This window comes from Oreochromis aureus, linkage group 6, assembly GCF_013358895.1.
Source record: "Oreochromis aureus strain Israel breed Guangdong linkage group 6, ZZ_aureus, whole genome shotgun sequence".
Taxonomy (NCBI): domain Eukaryota; kingdom Metazoa; phylum Chordata; class Actinopteri; order Cichliformes; family Cichlidae; genus Oreochromis; species Oreochromis aureus.
The window spans coordinates 24,410,114-24,430,169 of record NC_052947.1 but is presented as its reverse complement, the minus strand read 5'-3'; the positions used below and the strand labels follow the sequence as shown (position 1 = coordinate 24,430,169).

The following is a 20,056-nucleotide window of genomic DNA, read 5'->3' as shown; positions in this document are numbered from 1 at the left end:
GTTCAGTAACCTGCTCAGATATACACTGATATGCAGACTAGAGGAGCTGTGGATCAATCCACCATTACCACCTGAGCCACAGACGCTCTGCTGTCGCCCCACTAATAAGGACTGAGCTTCAAGTTTATTCAATAAGGCACAAATCACCTAAAGGGCCCTTTTAGGTCCAATATGTTGCATCTCACAGTAAACCCCTGGCTCTTGGTGTCCTTGGGCAGTTGTCTACTTTACAGCTTGAATTTTATTATTTGTGCACATCACATAGAAACTAACTCAGAATCCACATGTGTTAATGATTGATAAATGTAAGGCTGCAGCTGTCTGTGTGGCATAAAGGCTATAAAGCATGAGGTCAAAAACAACCGTTGCATATTCTTAATGATTAAAATGCTAAACCTGTGCATTGCGGTAATGTGCAAGGGAGACTTTATTGTGCAGAAGTCACTCAATCAACCGTGATTATAAGTGTATATCGCGAAATATCCAGTTATCAGAGTAGGGGAGGGGAAACGAGAATGTTTGCAAGGGAGAGGGGGAGGAGTCATGGCACCTGCAAAAGGTTTTTTTTCCAAAATAAATTAAACTGGGACTGTTCAGGTCAAGCGAGTCGAGATTGTGCTGAACCAACACATGTAATAAACCTCTGCAAGTCTGCTCTTGTTTGTATTTTAAATCGCTACAACAGTTCCCCTTTGAAGTGCTCCTTTCCCATGGTACCCTTTGACCACTGGGTGTCATCCAAGCAATAAAAATGCCAGAGGAACATAAGGTACTCCATGCTGCATGACTCACAGCTGGGCTTGTGTGAAGACCTTGGCCTGCGTATCGGTTGTGTAATGAGTTAGGCATGAAATCTTCCCGAGCAGCCCACCCCCTTTCAATATTCAGCCATGTAATGTGGCCAACATTAAAGAGCAAAAACTTTTATTTTGAAGAACTGCGCACAAACAAAAATGTGAAGAGGAAAAGCAGCTTACAGTTACGGTTTTGTTTTTTGGGGGAGAGGGGTTGGATTGTAGTGCATGTCGCCCCTTCTCTCTCTCACACACACACACACGTACATTCATACACCTCCCCCTCGGTGAAATGTATGGAAGCACTGCGGCACACTGCGTGTATTTTGTAGGCTGCATGGCTGCCTGGCTCTGCGTTCAAAGGCAAGAGCGGAAGATAGGAGGAGGGGAATGACTACACCAAGAGAGTAGGAGGAGGAGGAGGAGGGAGGAAGGAGGGAGGGAGGACAGTTTCCTTTCTGTAACGCACACGCTACATGAACACACCGGGAAAGCGGAGAGCGGAAAGAAAATAATAAGCGAGAGAAAGAGAGGGAGAAGGAAACGCTGCAGCCCCGGCGTCCGTCCGTCCGTCTGTCCGTCCTTCGGTTGGTTGGTTGGCTTTATTGTTTTTGTTTTTTTGGGGGGAGGGAAGAAGCCGTCTTTTCTTTAAGCGCAGACTTGCGGACTAACATGGGAAGAGAGAGCTCCTGAGGAGGATTGACTTTCAGTGAACCTCTGCTCTGTGGTAAAAGTCTGTGGCTAACAGGGAGGAAAAAGGGCGACGGGGAAGACATGTTGAGGGTTTTTTTCATCTTGAGGTTGCGGTAGGGTATTGATGTTGTGCTCTTAAAAAAAACACACACGGCTCTCCTGGAGTGGGGTTAAAAAAAGAGAGAGAAAGAGAGGGGGGAGCAAATGGAAACTAGGCGGTAGGCTAAGCTCAGGAGCCATTGTTTTGATCGGTGTTTGTTTAATTGGCTTGTTATGATCTGAAATAACGTAGGCCTCTTAGGCAGCCCCGCAGTAAATACATACACGGTCTGCAGACAGGGGCTACACAGCTGCAAATTAGCCCGACAGAGCTGCTCGCATTGCAGGAGGCTCTGTTATGAAATAACAGGGAAAACGGTGCTTGTGTGAGATTTCCTTTTATATATATATTTTTTTTTTCAAGTGACATTTTTTAAGCCAGGCAGCCAAAACATTTCCAGATACATCAACTCACTGGGGGGGAATCATACAAAGGCCCAAAATACAGTGAAAGCTACTTGGATTATTAAAAGACTGTTTTAATCCCTCCGCCGATTTAAGCACAGAGGTGCACTAGATTAGGTTATTTTACCCCCCGTTTAGCTGAAGAGAGGAAACAAAAGAAGATTTTTAAATGTTAATGTCGACCGACGTTGCATCCATCATGCTGCCTGTATCCCGGGGTCTCATAGACCGGGATAGAGAGCTGGACCCCATGGCCGGGGTGCATCCCAACCCCGGTGGCGCTCCTGCAGCTGTTCGCGGCATGAAACGAGGAGACCCGGAGCCTGACGGACAGACAGCGGCGGCTCTGGTGGACTCGACCGGCGCTGAGTGCAAGCGTCCCCGCATCGACGGCACAGGAGGAATGGGCGAGGTTGGTCAGGTACAGAGAGGATTGTTTTTTGTTTTGTTTTTTTTCTTCTTTTTCCTAATACAATAAGGCAAAGACGGCTAAACGCAATCGTGGTGCAAGGCCAGGTTTCTCTTAATAATTTGGCCTATGCTGTTAATGTAATCTCACGATTTACCGGTGTTTCAGATGCGTGATCAGCGTGATAGTTGCGGATAGTTTAGAGCTGTAGCGGAGGGCCCACCACACAGGCCTGTGACTGCTCAGCCCATTACCAGCTGTGCAGGAAATGCCACCACAGCTGTAGATGACTCTACATGCTGTTTGAAGATGGAGCTGGATTAGTAACAAAGTAACTCACTGCGTTAACTGGACTGTTATAGATGCTACGGCGAAGCTCAGACAGTTAATTTAAAGGGGAATAGCAGTAATCCGGTTTATATTGGCCTGGTTCATAGCTAAGTGATTAGTTATTCTAAAAACTCTCCAAAGAACATCTTCTGGTGTATGAAAACCCAGACAGCCCCGGCTGAGGGTGAAGAACGTAAACACATCCAGCCTTTTACTACACCAAACAGGAAAGAAAACATTCCTGTGTGGCATAAGTGTGGACAACGTTTGCTTTACAATGAGTCAGTGTCCATATCTGACTGTTTGATCTTTTTTGGGGGGGGCAGCAGACTGCAGGCTATCTAGAGTAAACAATGATCATTTTACCAAGGAGCTTAAAACTCATCCGTCCAATTGCCTGGATCCTAACACCCCTGCTTTTATGAACACCACTGCTAAAGTGGACTAGCAGTCAGCATAATCAGTTTGTTGTTGTTGGTTTTTTCCCCCCTTTCCCTCATTGATCCCAAAATGGTCAAATATTGTTATTAATAGAGCGTCACATGAGGGCCCGAAGATGCTCTGGATATCATTAAAGTGGATTATGTAGGGTGAAGTACTCCAGTGGAAGACAGAAAGCTATTTCTCCATCGCTGAAAGCTCCAGTAATGGAGGTGAAGTGGCTTGTTTGCTCCAGTTTGGAAAACTAAATGGCTGGCTTTAACGTCGTCCTGCTGTCAGTCGAGGGAGTGCTGACAGACACGGCTAGAAATGTAATGCACTTAAAAACAGATGTGCAGGGAAGAGAGTGTGTGTGTGTGAGTGGGAGAGAAGAGCACGGATCAATAGCTTCAGCCCCTAAAATGTATTGAACGTGAACTGGCTGGACAGTCCGGAAATTAGAGTAGGAGAACCCCCTCCTCCCCTAGATGGTGCAGGAACAGATTTGCCCTATCACTGGCAGCAAAGAGGCTTTGTTTCCAGCTAATGGGATCACATCTCAAACTGGAGGGGGCATTATAACCGCACTGATCCCTGAGATCCTTATTTAAGGCCCAGGATTTTATGGGATGCCGTCACACAGATATTGGTGAAAACCAGATGAAGCTTATATAGTGTAGTCCATTGTGTAGAGCTCCTATTAGTGCACTAACGAGTAATTAAAAAACATCTTCCAGCCCTATATTTTTATATAGCAAGTGAATTTCTCTTCTAATGCTGTCATTGCAGGTCTGATGAAATCAAACAATCAAAGGGCAGCCGTTAGATTCATTTCCAACTCCACATTAAGTGTCCTAAAATAATCCTTCTTTGGGCCTTTGTCTAGCTCGTCACTTCATCCTCTGAATCGAGCTGGTTTAATTCCTCTGCATTTAAGGTCACATTTCTTTTAGACTGGATTGGCTGCCCCTCTTAAATAAAAAGTGGGCGGAGCTTCTGTACTCTCACAGCAAGAGCTGAGATGGCAGTTTTAGAGATATATCCCCTGTCATTGACATCACACAGACCCAAACGTAAAAAAAAAAAAAAAAAAAAAAAGCCTGAAACTGGAGCACCGAGCTTCACTATGAGAAATTTTGAGTGTTAAATATGATAGCACACCACTGTGACACTGTACGTATGACAGAAAATAAGAAAAAAGCTTAAGTTTATTATTCATACATTCTATACGTGCAGTTTCACCACTTTTCTATGTTTTGTTTGTTTGTTAATTTATTTCAAACATGTAAACAATATACAGGTACATTTAGTAAAGAAAATAAGAGAGGAAAAAAAATACTATACAAAAGTCAATACATTTCAGTATTGCTACCGTTCTGATTCATTTACATGTTGAAATGTTTTCTCATTAAACATGTGCGCTCTGAACGTCTGAAGACATGAAATGTGACCATAAACTTACTTTCTGACATTTTGCAGACTATAAAAATTAACCAGTAAATAAAGTAAAAGGCAGAAAATGCATCCATAGATTTGCGTTTCATTACTCCAAAATCTCCACTGGGTGTAAATTTTTACCGTTGGCCTTTTAGGAACAACAAAAAATAAAAACCCTCATCTGTACAGACCATTTTTCCACTGTGGTTTGTGCCACATGCTTAGCGAATCACCCACCCTCCCCCCAGACCCAGTGTGTGTATGTAAAACACTGACGTATTTTTATTCCTCTAACCCGCTGACACCATTAAGGTTTCAGAAGCAAACTGGGTTGGGTGACGTTCAGTTTTCCTTAGTTCCTTAAATCGGGACGCTTGACTTTCCAAGAAACCTCTATAAAATCACAGAGAAGGCCGTCTGTAAAGCTAATCTTCAGGAGGAGGGTAAATACTGGAAAATATTACAGCATCTGGTACCCTGGCTCTTGCAAAGCACGCTGTCTCCCTTCCTTATTTTTTTTTTTTTCCATTCTTGATTTTTTGAAAAAAGTCTGTATTGCTGACGACACGGCAAGAGTTGAACTCTGACCTGTGAAGCCAGCAGAACAGGGGTGTGGTTGCGGTAGAGAGAGAAAGTAATTTATACCGCTGCGGCCTAATAATGGGATCTTTCCCGTTTGGTTATTGACACTGCTGTTTTTCTCATTAGGCTCTGATGTCATCACAGTGGAGTGGGAGGAAGTGCTCTGTTGAGTCAAAGCTGCAAAGTTTTAGCAGAGCAGCAGTGCGTTTATAAATCAGTGCAGCAAGCAGTGAATGACTGAATGCTCAGCTAACGAGGGCAAATAAAGCCAGTGGAAGGAAGAAAAAAAAGAAAAAGGGAAGAAGAAGCTGAGTGCTTTCAGCAGTATGAGTTCAGAGAAATTAGCTACTGATTTCCTGCCTCTGCCGTTGCCCTTCTCCGATTTTAAATGAGCGTGCTGCTCTCCCCGCCAACCGAACAACACACAATCAGTCTGTATTGCATTCCAGTGCAGCACCGGGGAAGTCCTGCATTTTTCAGGGTGACAGAGGATTCATAACGGCACCCTGCGTCTTCAGCTCTGGTCAGATTTTGGGAATTGTCGAGAGTAGCTTGTCGGCTTCAATATCCATCTGGCCTGCTGCTGAGCGGCCCGTGTTTTGTTGTCACTCTGCGTAGGAACCGGGGCTCTCTCTAACCTAATAAGGTCCTGCCTGGGGCGACAGCGCTGAGGACAAATGACTTGACTAGGACGTTAATGTAGGTGGATCACCCTGCTGTACTTTCATCTCAGCCCCTGCACTGAAATGGTATGAAAATGTCAGCAAGAAAAATGTTCTCTTGCAGCCGGTGGAGAATATTTGTTTAGTTTTTGGGCCCCTGATTTTCTGTGATGAATTGCAAGGAGAAATCTCTTGACTGATTCATGTTGAAGACCGGTGGTGTTTTGAGACTCGGCTTTGGGGGTGAAATTCGATGTTGCTAGAGTGTACTTATCCTTATATTAACTTCAGTCTGGAGACTTTACAGCATTTCTAGTGTTGATGGTGTGTAGCAGTGTATCAGTTCATGCTTATTTGAAAGTTAGACATCAGTCTCAGTGTTTGAGAATTGCCCAAAACAGAGCTATTATTGTCTTGTATTACCCATGTTTTGCATAATATAATATCTTCGGGTGGTTTTTAACCGTAGTACTAATAAGTTATTCTTTTGAGCTGCAGTTAGGGGATTTACCAGGATTTCTGGCTTTGGATGGGGTGTAGTGTTATATTGATGTTTATTTAAACATTGGTCTTCAATCTCTATTTGCAAACTGCACAAAACTGTGCTATTATGGTCTTTTTCCCTTATTAATAAATCATTATATATAATAGTGTATAGTATGAATATTAATGACTTTTAATCAGCAATAATAAAATGTTTAGTGTTAGATAATAAATTGTGATTCTTTAATTTCTTTAATAAAATAAGTTATTACATCTTAAATCCAACATGCAGATTGTTACTGGGTCTTCTCTCAGTTCCTGTTAGTTAAAGTGAAGAAGATTGAATCACCTTTACCTGAATGACTGAATACTACTTTAGCCAAAAGAGAAAGAAAAAAAGCAGGTGAAGCAGATTTATGAAACAATTGACCTTTTTCTCTTTTCTGCTTGTCTCCATATTTTTCCTCCTAACTGCTTTGATCCTTTGCTCATACCGAGGCTGCTGGCTTGTGGCTAGCTCTGACTTCTGGATAGCTTTAGCTTTAGCCACTTTCCCTTTGCTAGCTTCTTTAAAATGTCCATTTTCGGTGAGTGAGGGTGATTTATGACCCCGATAAGGTTTGTTGCTACGAACAAATCTATTCAGGCTTGCCAAAGTAAGCCGTGGCTTCTCTTCTGGTTTGCTTTGGCAAACTTTGTGTCTTTGCTTACAGTAAGGAGCTTGAACACTAATGATATTTTGGCATGTGAATGTGGGTTTACGTGTGACTTTTTCCCTGGCCTGCAGTGTGTGTGTGTGTGTTGTGCATGCATGAAACGGACCAGCTTGTAATCAGACAAATGTGAGGCTGACCGGCCGGTCACCGGTCAGAGCCAGGAGCGCTGGAAATCAGCCGATTCCACTCCCTGGCTGGTTGATCCGCGCATCTCTAGTTTGATTAATTTTTTTTTTTTTTTTATTGGTACACTTAGTAAATTAATTGGGAAACCGTTTGAGCATTACACCCGGGGCATAGGGCTGAAAAATGTGATGATTTTCTGTAGTTTTTGTGTAACATTTCTTAAATACAGTACATAAAAGCCTTTGAGATGATGTATAGGTCCGGTTATTGCTACTTAGTCTTCCCATCAGGCTCCATCCTTTTACAGTGCCCCATACTTTAGAAGTTTAACTGCCTTTTAGAGTGAACTCTGACATATTAAATGTAAAAATGGGGCCAGCAGCCACAATGTCATCAACATTGGTTCCAAAAATCTAATACTGGTCTCTGGTTTCACTGGAATGAAGGGATAATTCAGATTAATCATTATGGGCAATTATGTGGTGCCGTAAATAATTACATACAAATGTTAATTCTCCCTCTATCAGATCTGAAATAAATTGGGGGATCCAAATCACAATTGTGTTCAGCGGTTTCATTATGTAGCATGTGATTCAGCAGCTGATGCTGCTTCATGATTATCTTCATGCCAGTAGTGTCGAAGCAGCCTCCAAACCCCCCCCCCCCCAGTGATTCCAGCCAGCGTGCCCTCAAAGAAGCACGTGTAGGTTTACTGTGTGAGGTATACCGAGGGGAAAATAAACTTTAGATCATCTGGCCAACAGTTTGGAGGCTTAGCACATAAGTGCTTTGTGGAAGAAGTGGATTCACATCCTCTCGAGTGTATGCAGTGCCCTGCTTTGGAGTTAGGTAGGATGACTCTCGGAGTAGTGAAATGTAGTTCCTATTTTCTTCCTCCTCATCAGAACAGCAGCGGTCCCAAGGCGCGATAGGAATAGACACGAGTCTTGTGACCAAATTAGACATCCCACACATGCTAAACAATCACACACACACCTACCCCACCTGTATTTTTTTATTTTGAAGAGGGGTATCGGGGTTCATGTGTACAGTGGGATACTTCTGCTGAGTGAAGGAGAAACCTGGAGGTAACTGAGCCTCTCATCCTGTGCTTCCTTTCAGATTTAATTATTACAGGACTGCTCCCGTCTCCCCTCCACCTCCTGCAAGCTGGTCTCTCTCCCCTCTCCTCCCCCTCCTCCCCATCTTTGCCATCTGTTGACTTCAGGTCATTTTGCTACTTTCTCGTGATTGCTCACCCGGTCTTTCCCTGCAGTTTCTTCTGTTGTTTTAGCCCCCCACCCCCTCCCCAGAAAAAAAAAAGTCATTACCATCACCATCCCCGGAACGAGTCAGCGCGCCTTTATTGACTACCTGAAGTACAGAGTTTTTTATTTTCTCATGTTCGGTGCAAGTGGCCGCGGTGTTGAGTGACACTGAGATACACTCATCCCGAGCAGACTCCAGTGCACTGCCCCCCTCCCCGCTTATCCCGCTCAGTTGCTTAAGGAAATTAAGCACATGACTCCACTCGTGTATGAGTCATTGTCTTTGCTGCCTCCATCCCCCCCCCCCCCTTTTTTTTCTTAGCTGCCCATTTCCTGTTGAATTTCCAGTCCTTCCCTATTTTCCTGCTCATACGATGTTTCCAGATGTTTGCCTGTGAGAGCGCCGCCCTCACTGTGACGCAGCGTGCCTGTTCCATGAATCTCGTTCCGTCCCCATACCTTCAGTGTTTTGGTTTTTTTTGTGTTTAGAGTTTGGCCTCACCGTAAAGTAAGGTTCATACTTTATTCATGTTATTCAAGCCTCTAAGAGGTGATTCATTATTTAGAGCTTCTACCTCCCAAAGCCAGTTCACTAAGTACATTTTTGGCTCTGAGATAGACTCGCGCAAGCTGCATTTTTCAATCACGAAGACGCTTCCTGCTCCCTCCTTCTCAACCGAGCCTCTTACATTTGGAAATGTTGTGCTTAGTTTTAGTGAAACGGCCCCATGGGGTCCAGAGTTAGATGGCTACAGTATTAATCAGGCGAACTCAAGCTGTGAAGCGCACAGAGCAAAGTGTTCCCCCTGGGTACAGAGCAGACGAGGGACATTGGTTCCAGATGAAAGGAAGATCAGAGGGGGAAGGACAGAGGGAGGAGGGAGAAGCTGGGTTGTTTTCTAATCTAGTGATATGAAGTCAGAGACAGGCAAATCTGTTTTTTTTTTCCCCTTCAAAGTGTGTTGTAATTGCTGTGAAAAGCGCCTCCATTTAATGGAATACATTAGCATAAAAGCTGGAACACGGTATTATGAGAGTGAATAAAGTGAGTTACAAACTATTTTAGGGAGTAGAGGAATGATTTATGTTTAATATTTGGCCATAAACAAATTATTTTTTTGTCTCCTCTGCATCTTGTTTTACTGTAATTACTCACCAGATGTTTGATGTATCCGCCGCTGCTTTGCACAGCCAGAACATTGAGAGGGATGTGTTGGAGATTGCATCAGGGCTCATGATCGCATTTCACACCGATGGGCTTCATGCTCGCTGACACTCCTGACCTATTTATGATTTAAGAGCCGCGGTGACACTCATTCTTTCTCTCCCGTCTTTCATCTACTGCTCGCATGATCTCACTCGCCCCCGTTATCATGGCTTTACAAGCAGACAAAAGATCCACTGGGTGGAAAACTCTGGAGGAGACTGACTTGGGAGATAGCAGGAGTGTGTCACAGAACAGAGTTAATTTGATTAGGAGTCAGAAACGGCACGCAGCTGTAAAGTCAAATATGGAGGCAACAGCTTAGTGGGCATAAAAACAGAAGGAAAAAAGTCTGAGTGAATAACAATGACTGAAAGGGCTTTTCAGCCGTGCAATGAAAATGTTTTTTAAGCGACTTGTCCTTTTTCTTTACAAATTTCTGACCATGTTTCCGAAATATCTGCTCCTCTCTTTCAGAACAACGACCCCTTGACGCTCAGCTATCACGGATACCCGTCTCATAGTCAGGTAAGAGGAAAAACATGTGCCAAAATCCACGTTGTGTAATGTGGCCTCATTCCACTCCTTCCATTTATACAGTATTCAGATAACATTAATATGGCTCAGTGTAGCTCTTCAAACCACAAGGTGGGGGTGTAGATTATAAATTAGCAGTCATGTAGTAAAAGACACGCCTCCACAACCCTCCAGTATTACCCTCCACCCACTTTCCTTTCTGTTCCCAATAATGCACACTTAGTAATCATCTTTCAGATGGCAAATCCAACTTGTTCTTTCTCTTTTAGCACCTTCAAACATGCTGATGTTATAGTTTTCTGCCCACAAACACGCACTCACAAAAAAAGGCTTGACTGCACTGCATCTTGTTTGTGTTTATGTGTGTGTGCGTGTAAGACTACAGCGTGTTTGCCCATCTTTGTATTAGCCTGCTGATTGTGTTATTAAACTGCTCAGTTTATGTGGTTAATCCTTAGATCATCCTCCGTTCATCCACTCATCCTCTCATGTTCTGCCCGTAATCTCCTCATCCCTCGCACTCCGTGGTGCCCGGCAACCTCCGGCTGCTTATCTGCACTTTATCTCTCTTCACTTGAATGCTTTTATTTGCCCCAGTATGAGAATGGGCTTTTTTTTTTTAGTACTGCTAAGTGGGTATTGCAGAAGCCTGGAAGTCAAACAGACAGTTTTGATTTCACTCTTAATCTTTGCTTTCCAACTGATGATATTTTAAAGTTTCGGCTTGTGTGAACAGCCTCTTGTTGGGATCGAAAGAAGTCATTCAAGGACTGCTTGGGGGCTTGGAGGTGTGATTTGGCCTCTGACCAGGAGGGGGGAAAAAATGACAGAGAGGAAGAAAACAATGCCGGGCAGCGGAGGCTTCCACAACACTGAGGTGCTAAACTGTCAGCAGCAGTGTGAGAATGATGTGATCAAAGGCTCCTGGAAGGAAGAGCCTGGAGAGTAGCAGAAGCCCCAAGTGTGAAGGGGAAGACAAGCTCTTTGCAGATGGAGTATGAAACTTGGCAGGCTTTATCTGTCTATTGAAGTAGTTTTCAAACTTTTTTTTTATAAAGTAAAATCATCAGGTAATGGCTTGGCATGGTATTTGTCACCCGGTGCGCAAACCTGTGCTGGAGTTCTGCGTTTGAGCAAAGGATCCACGTGCACTGTGCTGTGCTGAAGATTAATGCCACTTCATTACTCGCGTAGTCGATGGTCGTTATTCAAGAAACGATGGCGATTTGTTCGGCTGGTGCTGGCATCTTTTCTTGCATCTTTGATGAGCCTTCCTGCTCAGGGCATGTTTGGTGTTTGGTGCCCCCAGTGGTGTCGTCTTATTCTGAGAAAAATCTGCTAAATGCTTCAATATGTTTACCGGCTGTAATGATGCTATCTTTAGCTCTCTGCTGGACGCGGATTACCGTGGGGGTTTGGGAGCTTTTTGATGTTTGAAACCAGGTTGAAACATATTTTTAAAAATGCAGCGAGCGCGAAGCCAAAACAATGATCTAAAAGATGCTAAAATGCTCTGTAAACCTAAGGGGAGCTGCAGAGCTTACACCGCCGTGGCTTCATCCTCCTTGTTTTTATAGAAATATCGTCCGACACAGCTCTAAGTTGAATGTGATAACAGCCAGACTTGGGCCATGTTGGCGGTGTTATGAAAAACGCTGCTCGGTATGACCTAGTATCGTTGCAGTCGTGACTTTTGCAGAAAAAAATGACTGATGTGTAAAATTACCGGCTCATTTGCGTAACAAGGTGCGTGTCTGAGAGAGAGGGGGAGAGAGAGAGAGAGAGAAGAAAAGTCGTCTATTGCTCTCTCCCAGTGGTGCCAGCAGCCCCAGTTAACTCACCTACATGGAGAAAGAGAACAGAAGGAGAGAGAGAGTGAGGAGAGAAGAGGAGAGGAGGACTGCGACATGAGAGGAAAGCAGAGGGGAGGGGAAAGTTTGCAGGTGTGACAGAGGCAGAGAAGTAGGAAGGGGGAGGCGTCAGGCTATCTGGGTGAGATAGGAGGAGAGGAGGAGGACCGGAGAAGAGACAGAAGAGATGAGCAGGCAAGGGCACAGCAGCAAAACAGAAGGCTGGGGGTAGAGGGAAAGCAAAGGAGCGAGTGGGAGAGGGAAAGAAAAGACTGAGTGGGAGTCGGGGAGAGAGAGAGAGAGAGAGAGAGAGAGGGGAAGGGGGGGGTTGAAAGAAAAGAAAAGTAAGCAAGTGAGGGAGAGTGACAGGGACAGAAGCCAGCAGAGGAGGAGGAGGAGGAGGTGGGGAGGGGATTGGCAGGGCAGACAGAGCGAGCGGGGGCAGAGAGAGGGAGATTTTGAATCTGTGAGACAGACAAGAGAGACTGAGCTGGTGAGGTGACACAGGCTCGGCGAGGGAGAGAAAGCGAGGCAGCGTGAGAAGAGGAAAGGAGAGAGAGGAGAGAGGAGCGACGACAGTTTGAGTTGTTGCACAGAATACGATGATGGGACTGTACTATCCTAACGTGCTGTCGGTGAGTGTTTATCCCCGTATCTTTTCATATCCTCCTCCGCCTGCGTGCACGGCCGCTGCATCTCTCCGTCGGCGCTCGGGCTCGGCCGTACACGGAACGGCATCAGAGCGGGCTGTCGCTGTCATCGAGCATTAAATGTTAATTAACTACTAACAGACAAGGAGTCTACTTGACCCGATCGCTAGAGCGGGTCCAGTCAGAGAGCGTTTCGGGCTCTTGTCAGGACTCGGCAGCTACTTGCTACGAGTGGGATATAAACACTGGAAGTAGTGTAGCAGGCGTTGATGACAGCGAGATACAGGCTGGAGATCGTATCTCCACAATTATGATTCGTTATGCCGAGCCGCACGAGCGGCAGCGTGTTATTGTACGCTGTTATTGTGGCATCTGTCCCCCCCCCCAACCCTGCCAAGAGCTAGAAGTGCACGCAGTTTGAACATCAAGGGCTGCCACTGCCAGAAACTGCGCTCTGCCATGTATTATGTATGGTCAGGAGAATCTTATGTGAGCATACAGTACAGCGTGTCAGCTGGATGTAGCGGTTCAGTAGCGCTGTTTCTGCTAGTCAACTATTTCGATATATCTGAAGCGGGAGAGTGGAAACAGAGAGGGAATTGGAGGGGGGGAGGAGAGGTAAGTGAAAAACTCTTTCTTCTTTATTGGCCCTGCAGCTGTCTCTGTACATCGCTCCAGCCTGTGAGCGAAAGGGACAGGTGTCCACAGAACAGTTGTCCCTGCCCTTGTGTTTTTTTTTCCTTTTCCTTTTTTTATTGCTCGTTCTTTCTCTCTCGTCCTCCCTTCTGCATCTATTCAGCTAACAACACCTCCTCACTGTAATTTCTGTGTCACACATTTCGCAAACACACACACAAGCTCGAGCACACAGTGGGCTGCAAAGTTGGTGCATGAAGTGTCATGTTCATATCATTACATTTCAATTGGTGTGAGTCAGTATGAGTGTGTGTGTGCTTCTCTTTCAGCTGTACCTTGGATTCCTGCTCTCTTTACTGTTTGACCTCTTTTCTCCCTTCTCTCGCTCTCCCCGGGGCCCTGGCAGCTGTTATCTCAATGTTTTCCTTTAAGAGCCCCTGGAAGAGAGGGGGATGGGGTTTGAAGGGAGAGAGGGAGACAAGGAATGGGAGCATGAGGAGAAGATTTTTTTAAAATTTTTTTAGGGTGATGGGACACCCCACGCTTCCCCACCGCAGTCAAGGAAGCTCATAGGTGAGGGAGCAGAACAGACACGGGCGAGCAGTATGGAAATCACATATTGTAGGTCAACTAGAGGCGGCTAGTTTGCTCAGTGACGCAATTTCAGTGTGTAAAGCTGACTTTGCAGTTATGTCCATATGTGAGTGTTCCGAGTTTGTTTACAGCGGGGGTAATTTATCAGCTCCTTGATGGCTCTGCTTTTGCTAATTTTATATAATTAAATATATTTAAAAAAAATTTCGGCTCTTTCTCCTGCGAGAGAGTTGAGAGCGGCAGATCGGGTGCAGAAGAAATATTTTCTCAAGCCCCACCTAAGCGTGTGCCCTGAGGCAAGGGAGAGACGCCTACCTGCTGCAAAAGCTATGCGCAGCCTGCCAGGCTTGCACAAACTGTAAACGGGTCGTGAGGATTCACCCCCCCACACACTCGCACGCCTCCACCTCCCAAATCTTGTTATTGATTCTTTGCAGGGGTAACAATGGTGGTCGTTAACTGATCCCGATGAACCGTGTTGCCGTGGCAACTTGGATGAGTCACTCATTTTGCGCTGATTGTTAGGTGGTTCGAGGCATGAGGAAAATGTTGATGGGAAACCTTTTGTGATGTAAACACCTTTCTGGACGGGGGTAAATCTTGAGCGGGCCTCCTCCTCCTCCAGCTGTGTGCTTCCCTTAACTGCTCTAAAAGTGCTCAGCGTGAGGCATCAGTGCAGCTTTAACAAAAAAAAGAAAAAGACAGGGGTTGCCCTTCCTGACTCTTTAGGCGGTGCAGTTGACAGTGACAACACTGTCCTACAGCTGGCTTGCGTATGTTTTTAAACCACACTGGACAACCAGGCGATTAGTGCAGAGCCCTCTCTGAGCGTCAAACAGGACAAACTAGTTTCAGGGTCATGTCTAATGTATTGAAAGAGGCGTATTCATGTTGGGTAAATACATATCTGTCTGCAGGTTTGTATGCTCACCTGCCTGTGTGTTTGTCTCGATGGCGTGTGGATTCTAATGTGGAATAAATGTGAACAAATAATGTCATCATCCTTTTTGTTTTCGGGTGTTTATCTTTCATAAAATGCCGCAGTGGTGCTGAACGGACCGTTTATGCAGCTACTGAGGAGATGACAGGGGAAAGTCGGGGTTGTGTGTGTGTGTGCATGCGTGCACGCGCGAATGCATGTTCCTGTGCACATGTATGAGGCTGGGGAGTCTCCCAGAAATGGCGTGCGAGGAAGGGGAGACCCTACAAGGAAAAGGATGGGGGTGGATTAGGAGGGGTTTGTTTGACAAGCACACATGTTACCCTATAAGGAGATGGAGGAGAGAATGGAAGGAGGAGCCTGGATCGCTCTGATATCCTGTTGCTATGAGGCAAATGAGCTTGATTGACATGTGTGGGGGCGGGACGTATGCGAGGGTCCCGTCTGGATTTTATGAAGCGTAAAGAAGTGAAGCGCACAGCAGAGAGAGTGGGAGGAAAGGGAGAACAGCAGCAGAGAGGAAGAGCGAGGGAAGGGAGGAGGGGGGAACTGATGGAGGAGGGGTTGATGTTGGATGGAATAATTTAACAAGAGGGTGTCTCCTGGCTCATCGGTATGCCACAGGCATGTTGTAAAACGTTTCTCCAGCTGTTTGCAGCTTGGGTAACAGCAGCGCAGACTCGGAAGCCAAGATCTGAGCTGAACACCGAACTTCACCACTTAATCCGATTATTGAGCCAAATACGAGCTGCTGCTAACAACATGAATCACGTTTTCCATAGTCAAGTCTGTTGATTTAGGCGATAGCGTTATGGCCGGAAGCCAGAGAAAGTAAGATTCTGAAACGTCATTATTCATGTGAAATGACCCACCGATGCCCCAGTTAGCTTTTAACCACACTTCCTCTCCTCTCTCCTTTGCTCTCCTCCTTGTCTCCTTGAGTAGCGTAGTGAGACTGCCGCAGACGGGCACATTTTATAACATGCCTCCTCAGACACACTTGCTGCTGCTAACTGACCCGAAAGTAAGCCAGCTACAGCTACCGCTCTGAGTCACTGGCTTTGCCTGGCCAACGCGTGCACTTTCACAACCCTTAAAATCCCTTAAAACACCGGGAGCGTACACCGAGACAAGCGCAAGACATGCACACAAACAAAATGTACACAAACCTTGAGTGCTGACACAAATGAACAGCCTACAGTTTGCTTGTGCACAGGGCAGCACTTCTCCAAGAATGCCCTCCTCCTCTGCCTTTGTGTTCCTCCTCTTATCCTGCTATCTGTGTGCATTTATTCAGTAGATGCTTTTATCCTGATTCGAATCACAAAGGCCACTCGCAGTCAGCAAAAGGCCCCAAAGCCTTACGGAGGGAGGGGAGGGAGACGAGGAGGGGGGCACATACTGTTTTTGGAGATACGGGGTTGTTAACACAGTGCATCAGGTATAGAGAGGCCCGTTGAGATGCTGCAAAAATGGATCTCCTCTGAAAAGGCCAATCGTCAAACACAAATACAAGGTTGTTTTTGGCTTGCATTCCCGCTTCTATTTTGGGTCTGGCAGAAGGAGCGGCAACAGCCGGGGTTGTCCATTCTCCTGCGAGGCTGTAGTCTGTGCATGAGCAACAACAATGAGGAGAAGAGAAGAACCGACAGAGTTGTGATCGGGGGTCTGTGTCAGAAAATACCTTAAAGAGACTCCGACTCTAACCACAAATTTCTTATTTTCAGTCTCAGAAAAAGCTCCCAGTATTCCTTGCTAAGAGCTAAAAAAAAAAAAAAAAAAGCCATCGCCAATATAATTCAACACAGGGAATTTTCATCCAGAGGAGCTAGAAATGTGAATCAGAGTTGATCTTGAAATTTATTTTCAAAACTACCAGTGGAGACTGGAGCCAGTAAGTTTGCACTAATACATTTATTTCAGCACAGCTCATTCATTCACCGTTTTCTTGAATTTGCCTTAAAGTTTAGATTATTTAGCCTGATAGGGACAAGAGGCACGTGACAGCAACTGTATGTGAAAACTGTTGATTTTTATTAATACTCAGATCCAGAGAGATCTTGTTCACCACCTGACTTTGGACATTAGTTTGTATTCAGGCTTAAAACTACCTTTACTTTGGTTTTTCTTTGTTTTTTAGTGATTATAGCTGCACCACAATCATCCTCAACCAGAATTATTCAGATGATCTGTCCAATATTGGCTGCTAACTCATTTGTTCCATAGGTGCGACTGTTTGCTTATCAATGAACAAATGCTTCCTCATTGATCAGTCTCTTAGGAATTAAAAGGTTCATAGAGATTGCTACATTAATGCATTCTTAATGTGTTTTTATGCTGTGCTGATGATGAATCCTGCATATTTGCAGATCTATTTCTTTGTCATTGGTGACATTCGTCAACTGGTCTCTGAAATGAACTGGTTCCAGTATCTTTGATATCGATGATACAGCTGATTCAGGGTTGGTATAGAAAACCTGCGAGGGAGCTGGTGAGGCTCACAGGAGTTTGTTTCTCCTCCTTTTAGAAAAACAGATCAAAGAATTGAAGTCGTCATCTCTAAATCTGCCTCCTGGTTCATGCCTCCAGTCAGTGGTTTGTGCTGCTGAAATTACATATGTATATTGCTGCAGTCAGAAATTGAGGCTTAAAGCGTGCGCTATTAACATCCAAGTCACTATCATTCTGTCTAAGTTGCATCACAACTTGTCAAGTCCAAGACTGACTCATCTGTAGTCGAGTGAGATGTGTCATGAGTCATCAATGTTGGGACTCAAGTACGACAGCAGTAAAGCGGTGATGAACAGTAGGAGGGTGGTTTTCCCATCAAATTGGACAAAAGATAGACTTTTACTGCATTTATTGATGTAAGCCTCTGCAGCAGGGGGATCCCTCAGTTTAAAAAAAAAAAAAATCTTCCTTTTGACCTTTTTTTGCTTATATGTTAATTTTCAAGTTTTTTTTATTCATTTCATTGAAGGCCTTTAATTTGCAGTAAGATAGAAATATAACATAAATGATAGCTTTAGACTTTAAATAAAAGCAGAGCTGTCAGTGTATTCACTCAGTGCGGCTTGTTGGATGGTGGAAAAGCATCTGAAGGTGGGAGGGGAGGTGTGGAGGTGCTTTGAGCTCAGCGTTAATAACATGGCGATATTTATAAACAAATATCTGCTCATTTTATTTTAACCTTTGCTTTTTACTTATATGAATATGCAGAATCTTTTGGGAAGTGGAGCGGGAAGCCTTCTGGTTTCCGTTTGTAGTGCGGTTAACACTAGTTGGAACACAAACAGTCGCTTTCGAGCAGGCTTTGTTTGCATGCAGGTAAACGGTCCCAATGAAAGGCACAAGAGAGACTGCATTTTTGAAAATGCAGCCTCCAAACCACCAGCTATCATCTAATGCCAATTTTGTTTTTAATTAGTTTTAAAAATGTATCTCAAACAATGACTGCCAGATGGAAGAGGAAGTCTTGGCCCGGGTCATCAGAGCAGAAGACAAGCCAGTACGTTCTCTGACTGACGACATGGTAACACGCGTAACGTTTACCGTTTTCACCGTTTTTAATTTAGCCTGTTAGCAAAATAGCAAATATTTGGCAGTCAGCACAGAACTGCATTATGATGCGGTGATGCCACTAGATCAAAAGTGAAAGAGATCATTAAAATTTAATGGCACCCCATTTAATAACAGCTGAAACAGTTAAAAGGTTTCCCTCATTGCCACAAAATATTGCCAGCCTATTGTCCCCTTTCCGCTTTTCCCGTTTCACCACTTCACCCAATCTGGGGTGATCAGCTTTCCCTTTCGAGGGAAGACACGGGAGCGGGTCTAGTTTCTCTTTCTGTTTGCCACCCAGGTTAGCTCCTACCTGTTGACCCAGAATTGCTCGCCCCACCTACTATCATATTCACCTCCGCAAATGCATTTAATCTAGGATGGGTTTATGCAAAGTGAGGTCATTCAGCGTGTCACTTAACATGTCTGTTTTTTTTCCCAGCTGCAGTTAAAAGCTTGATCTAAACTAGCTAATTTCCACGTCTCTGCTCTCTCTCCTTTTTTTTTTTTTTTTGCATCTCTGAATTGAGCAAATGTAATGAATTCAGGATCTCTCATCAGAGGATTGCAGCTAATGTTCACATTATTACCACCAGTGATGTAACAGTGTTGTTTCTTTTTCCCCACAACAAGGAGAAAAATGCATGTTTTGTTCACTAATTGGAGCATAAAATCATAATGGCTAATAACAGAAACCAAATTAATGAGAGGGTGGAGTAATGCAGGAAAAGAGATGCAGCAGTTCATTTCTCTTTCTTTATTCTGGGAACTTGGAAGAGCTGAGATTTTGCAAACCCGCACCTCTAAAAGCATGCATCCTCAAACCCTGGCAGGTTATAATAATCACAGGAACAATCTGTGCAAATCACAAGCACGGCTCGCCAAGGTGTAAGGTGTTTGCGCTGCGACGTGAAACTTAGGACACGGAGGCGAGGATGTTGAGGGGCGCTATCTTGTATCAAAATCTTAATTTGGGTGCTTGTGGGCGAGATTGGAAGAGGTTCATACAGCTGCAGAGTTTAGATGAGCGGACACAGCTGCTATCTGAAAACGTGAATGAAGTTAAACTTGGACACTGTGGTCAGTAATCTGGTGGCTGTATTGCTCAAGTGGCAGCCACTGAAGATGAGGATCGCGGTTTCTGTTCTGCCCGAGGTGGTGACTCTTCACCTGCCAGGCGGGCTGTGGGGATGTGTGCGTGCGGCGAAATGGTGTGGCAACGGCGCTTCGGGGCAAGGCTCTGTGTTGAGACGAGCGATAAACATGCATTTTAGTGCCCGTTATCAGTGAGCGAGAGCCAGGGAGATGGCGGGATTTTTGTTTGTAATTACACTCCTGAAATCACAAAAGGCAGAACGCGGCTGCAGCCTTTAACGGACGAGTTCAAAGCATTCCTCTTAAAGCGTCTGGTTCTGTCTCCTTTTCGCCTCACGTCGGCAGGAAAGACAAGTATAGCTACGATGCAAAGAATTTTCTGCACCAGGAATCTTCTTGTAAATGATTAGATTGACTTAAAACAGCTTAAAACTCATGTGTTCAAACAGGCACTGTGTTGTTTTTCTTCATTCATGTGTGTCCACTTTGCCTTTGGCGTGGGCTGGATTTGATTAAATTACCTCTGTAAAGCAATTTATTGACCATTCCTTGTCTCAAAAAGCGC

At 44.8% G+C, this 20,056-nt stretch overlaps 1 protein-coding gene across 9 annotated transcripts in view; it reads left to right on the top strand.

The window, feature by feature from the left end:
- Positions 1-1,211: 1,211 nt before the first annotated feature.
- LOC116321354 (RNA binding protein fox-1 homolog 2-like) overlaps positions 1,212-20,056 on the top strand; it is a 41,557-nt gene continuing 22,712 nt past the window's right edge. For 3 of the 9 annotated variants that reach the window (XR_005613372.1, XR_005613373.1, XM_039613332.1), the window contains exons 1-2: positions 1,213-2,412; positions 10,106-10,156. Coding sequence is in view for 5 of the 9 variants with exons in the window: in XM_039613332.1 (XP_039469266.1) it covers positions 2,161-2,412; positions 10,106-10,156 (303 nt within the window). In the remaining 4 variants the exon portion in view is untranslated. Of the gene's footprint in view, positions 2,413-10,105; positions 10,157-12,206; positions 12,651-20,056 lie in introns of those variants that run through there. The other 6 variants (XR_005613371.1, XM_039613333.1, XR_005613374.1 and 3 more) reach the window with 6 other exon arrangements.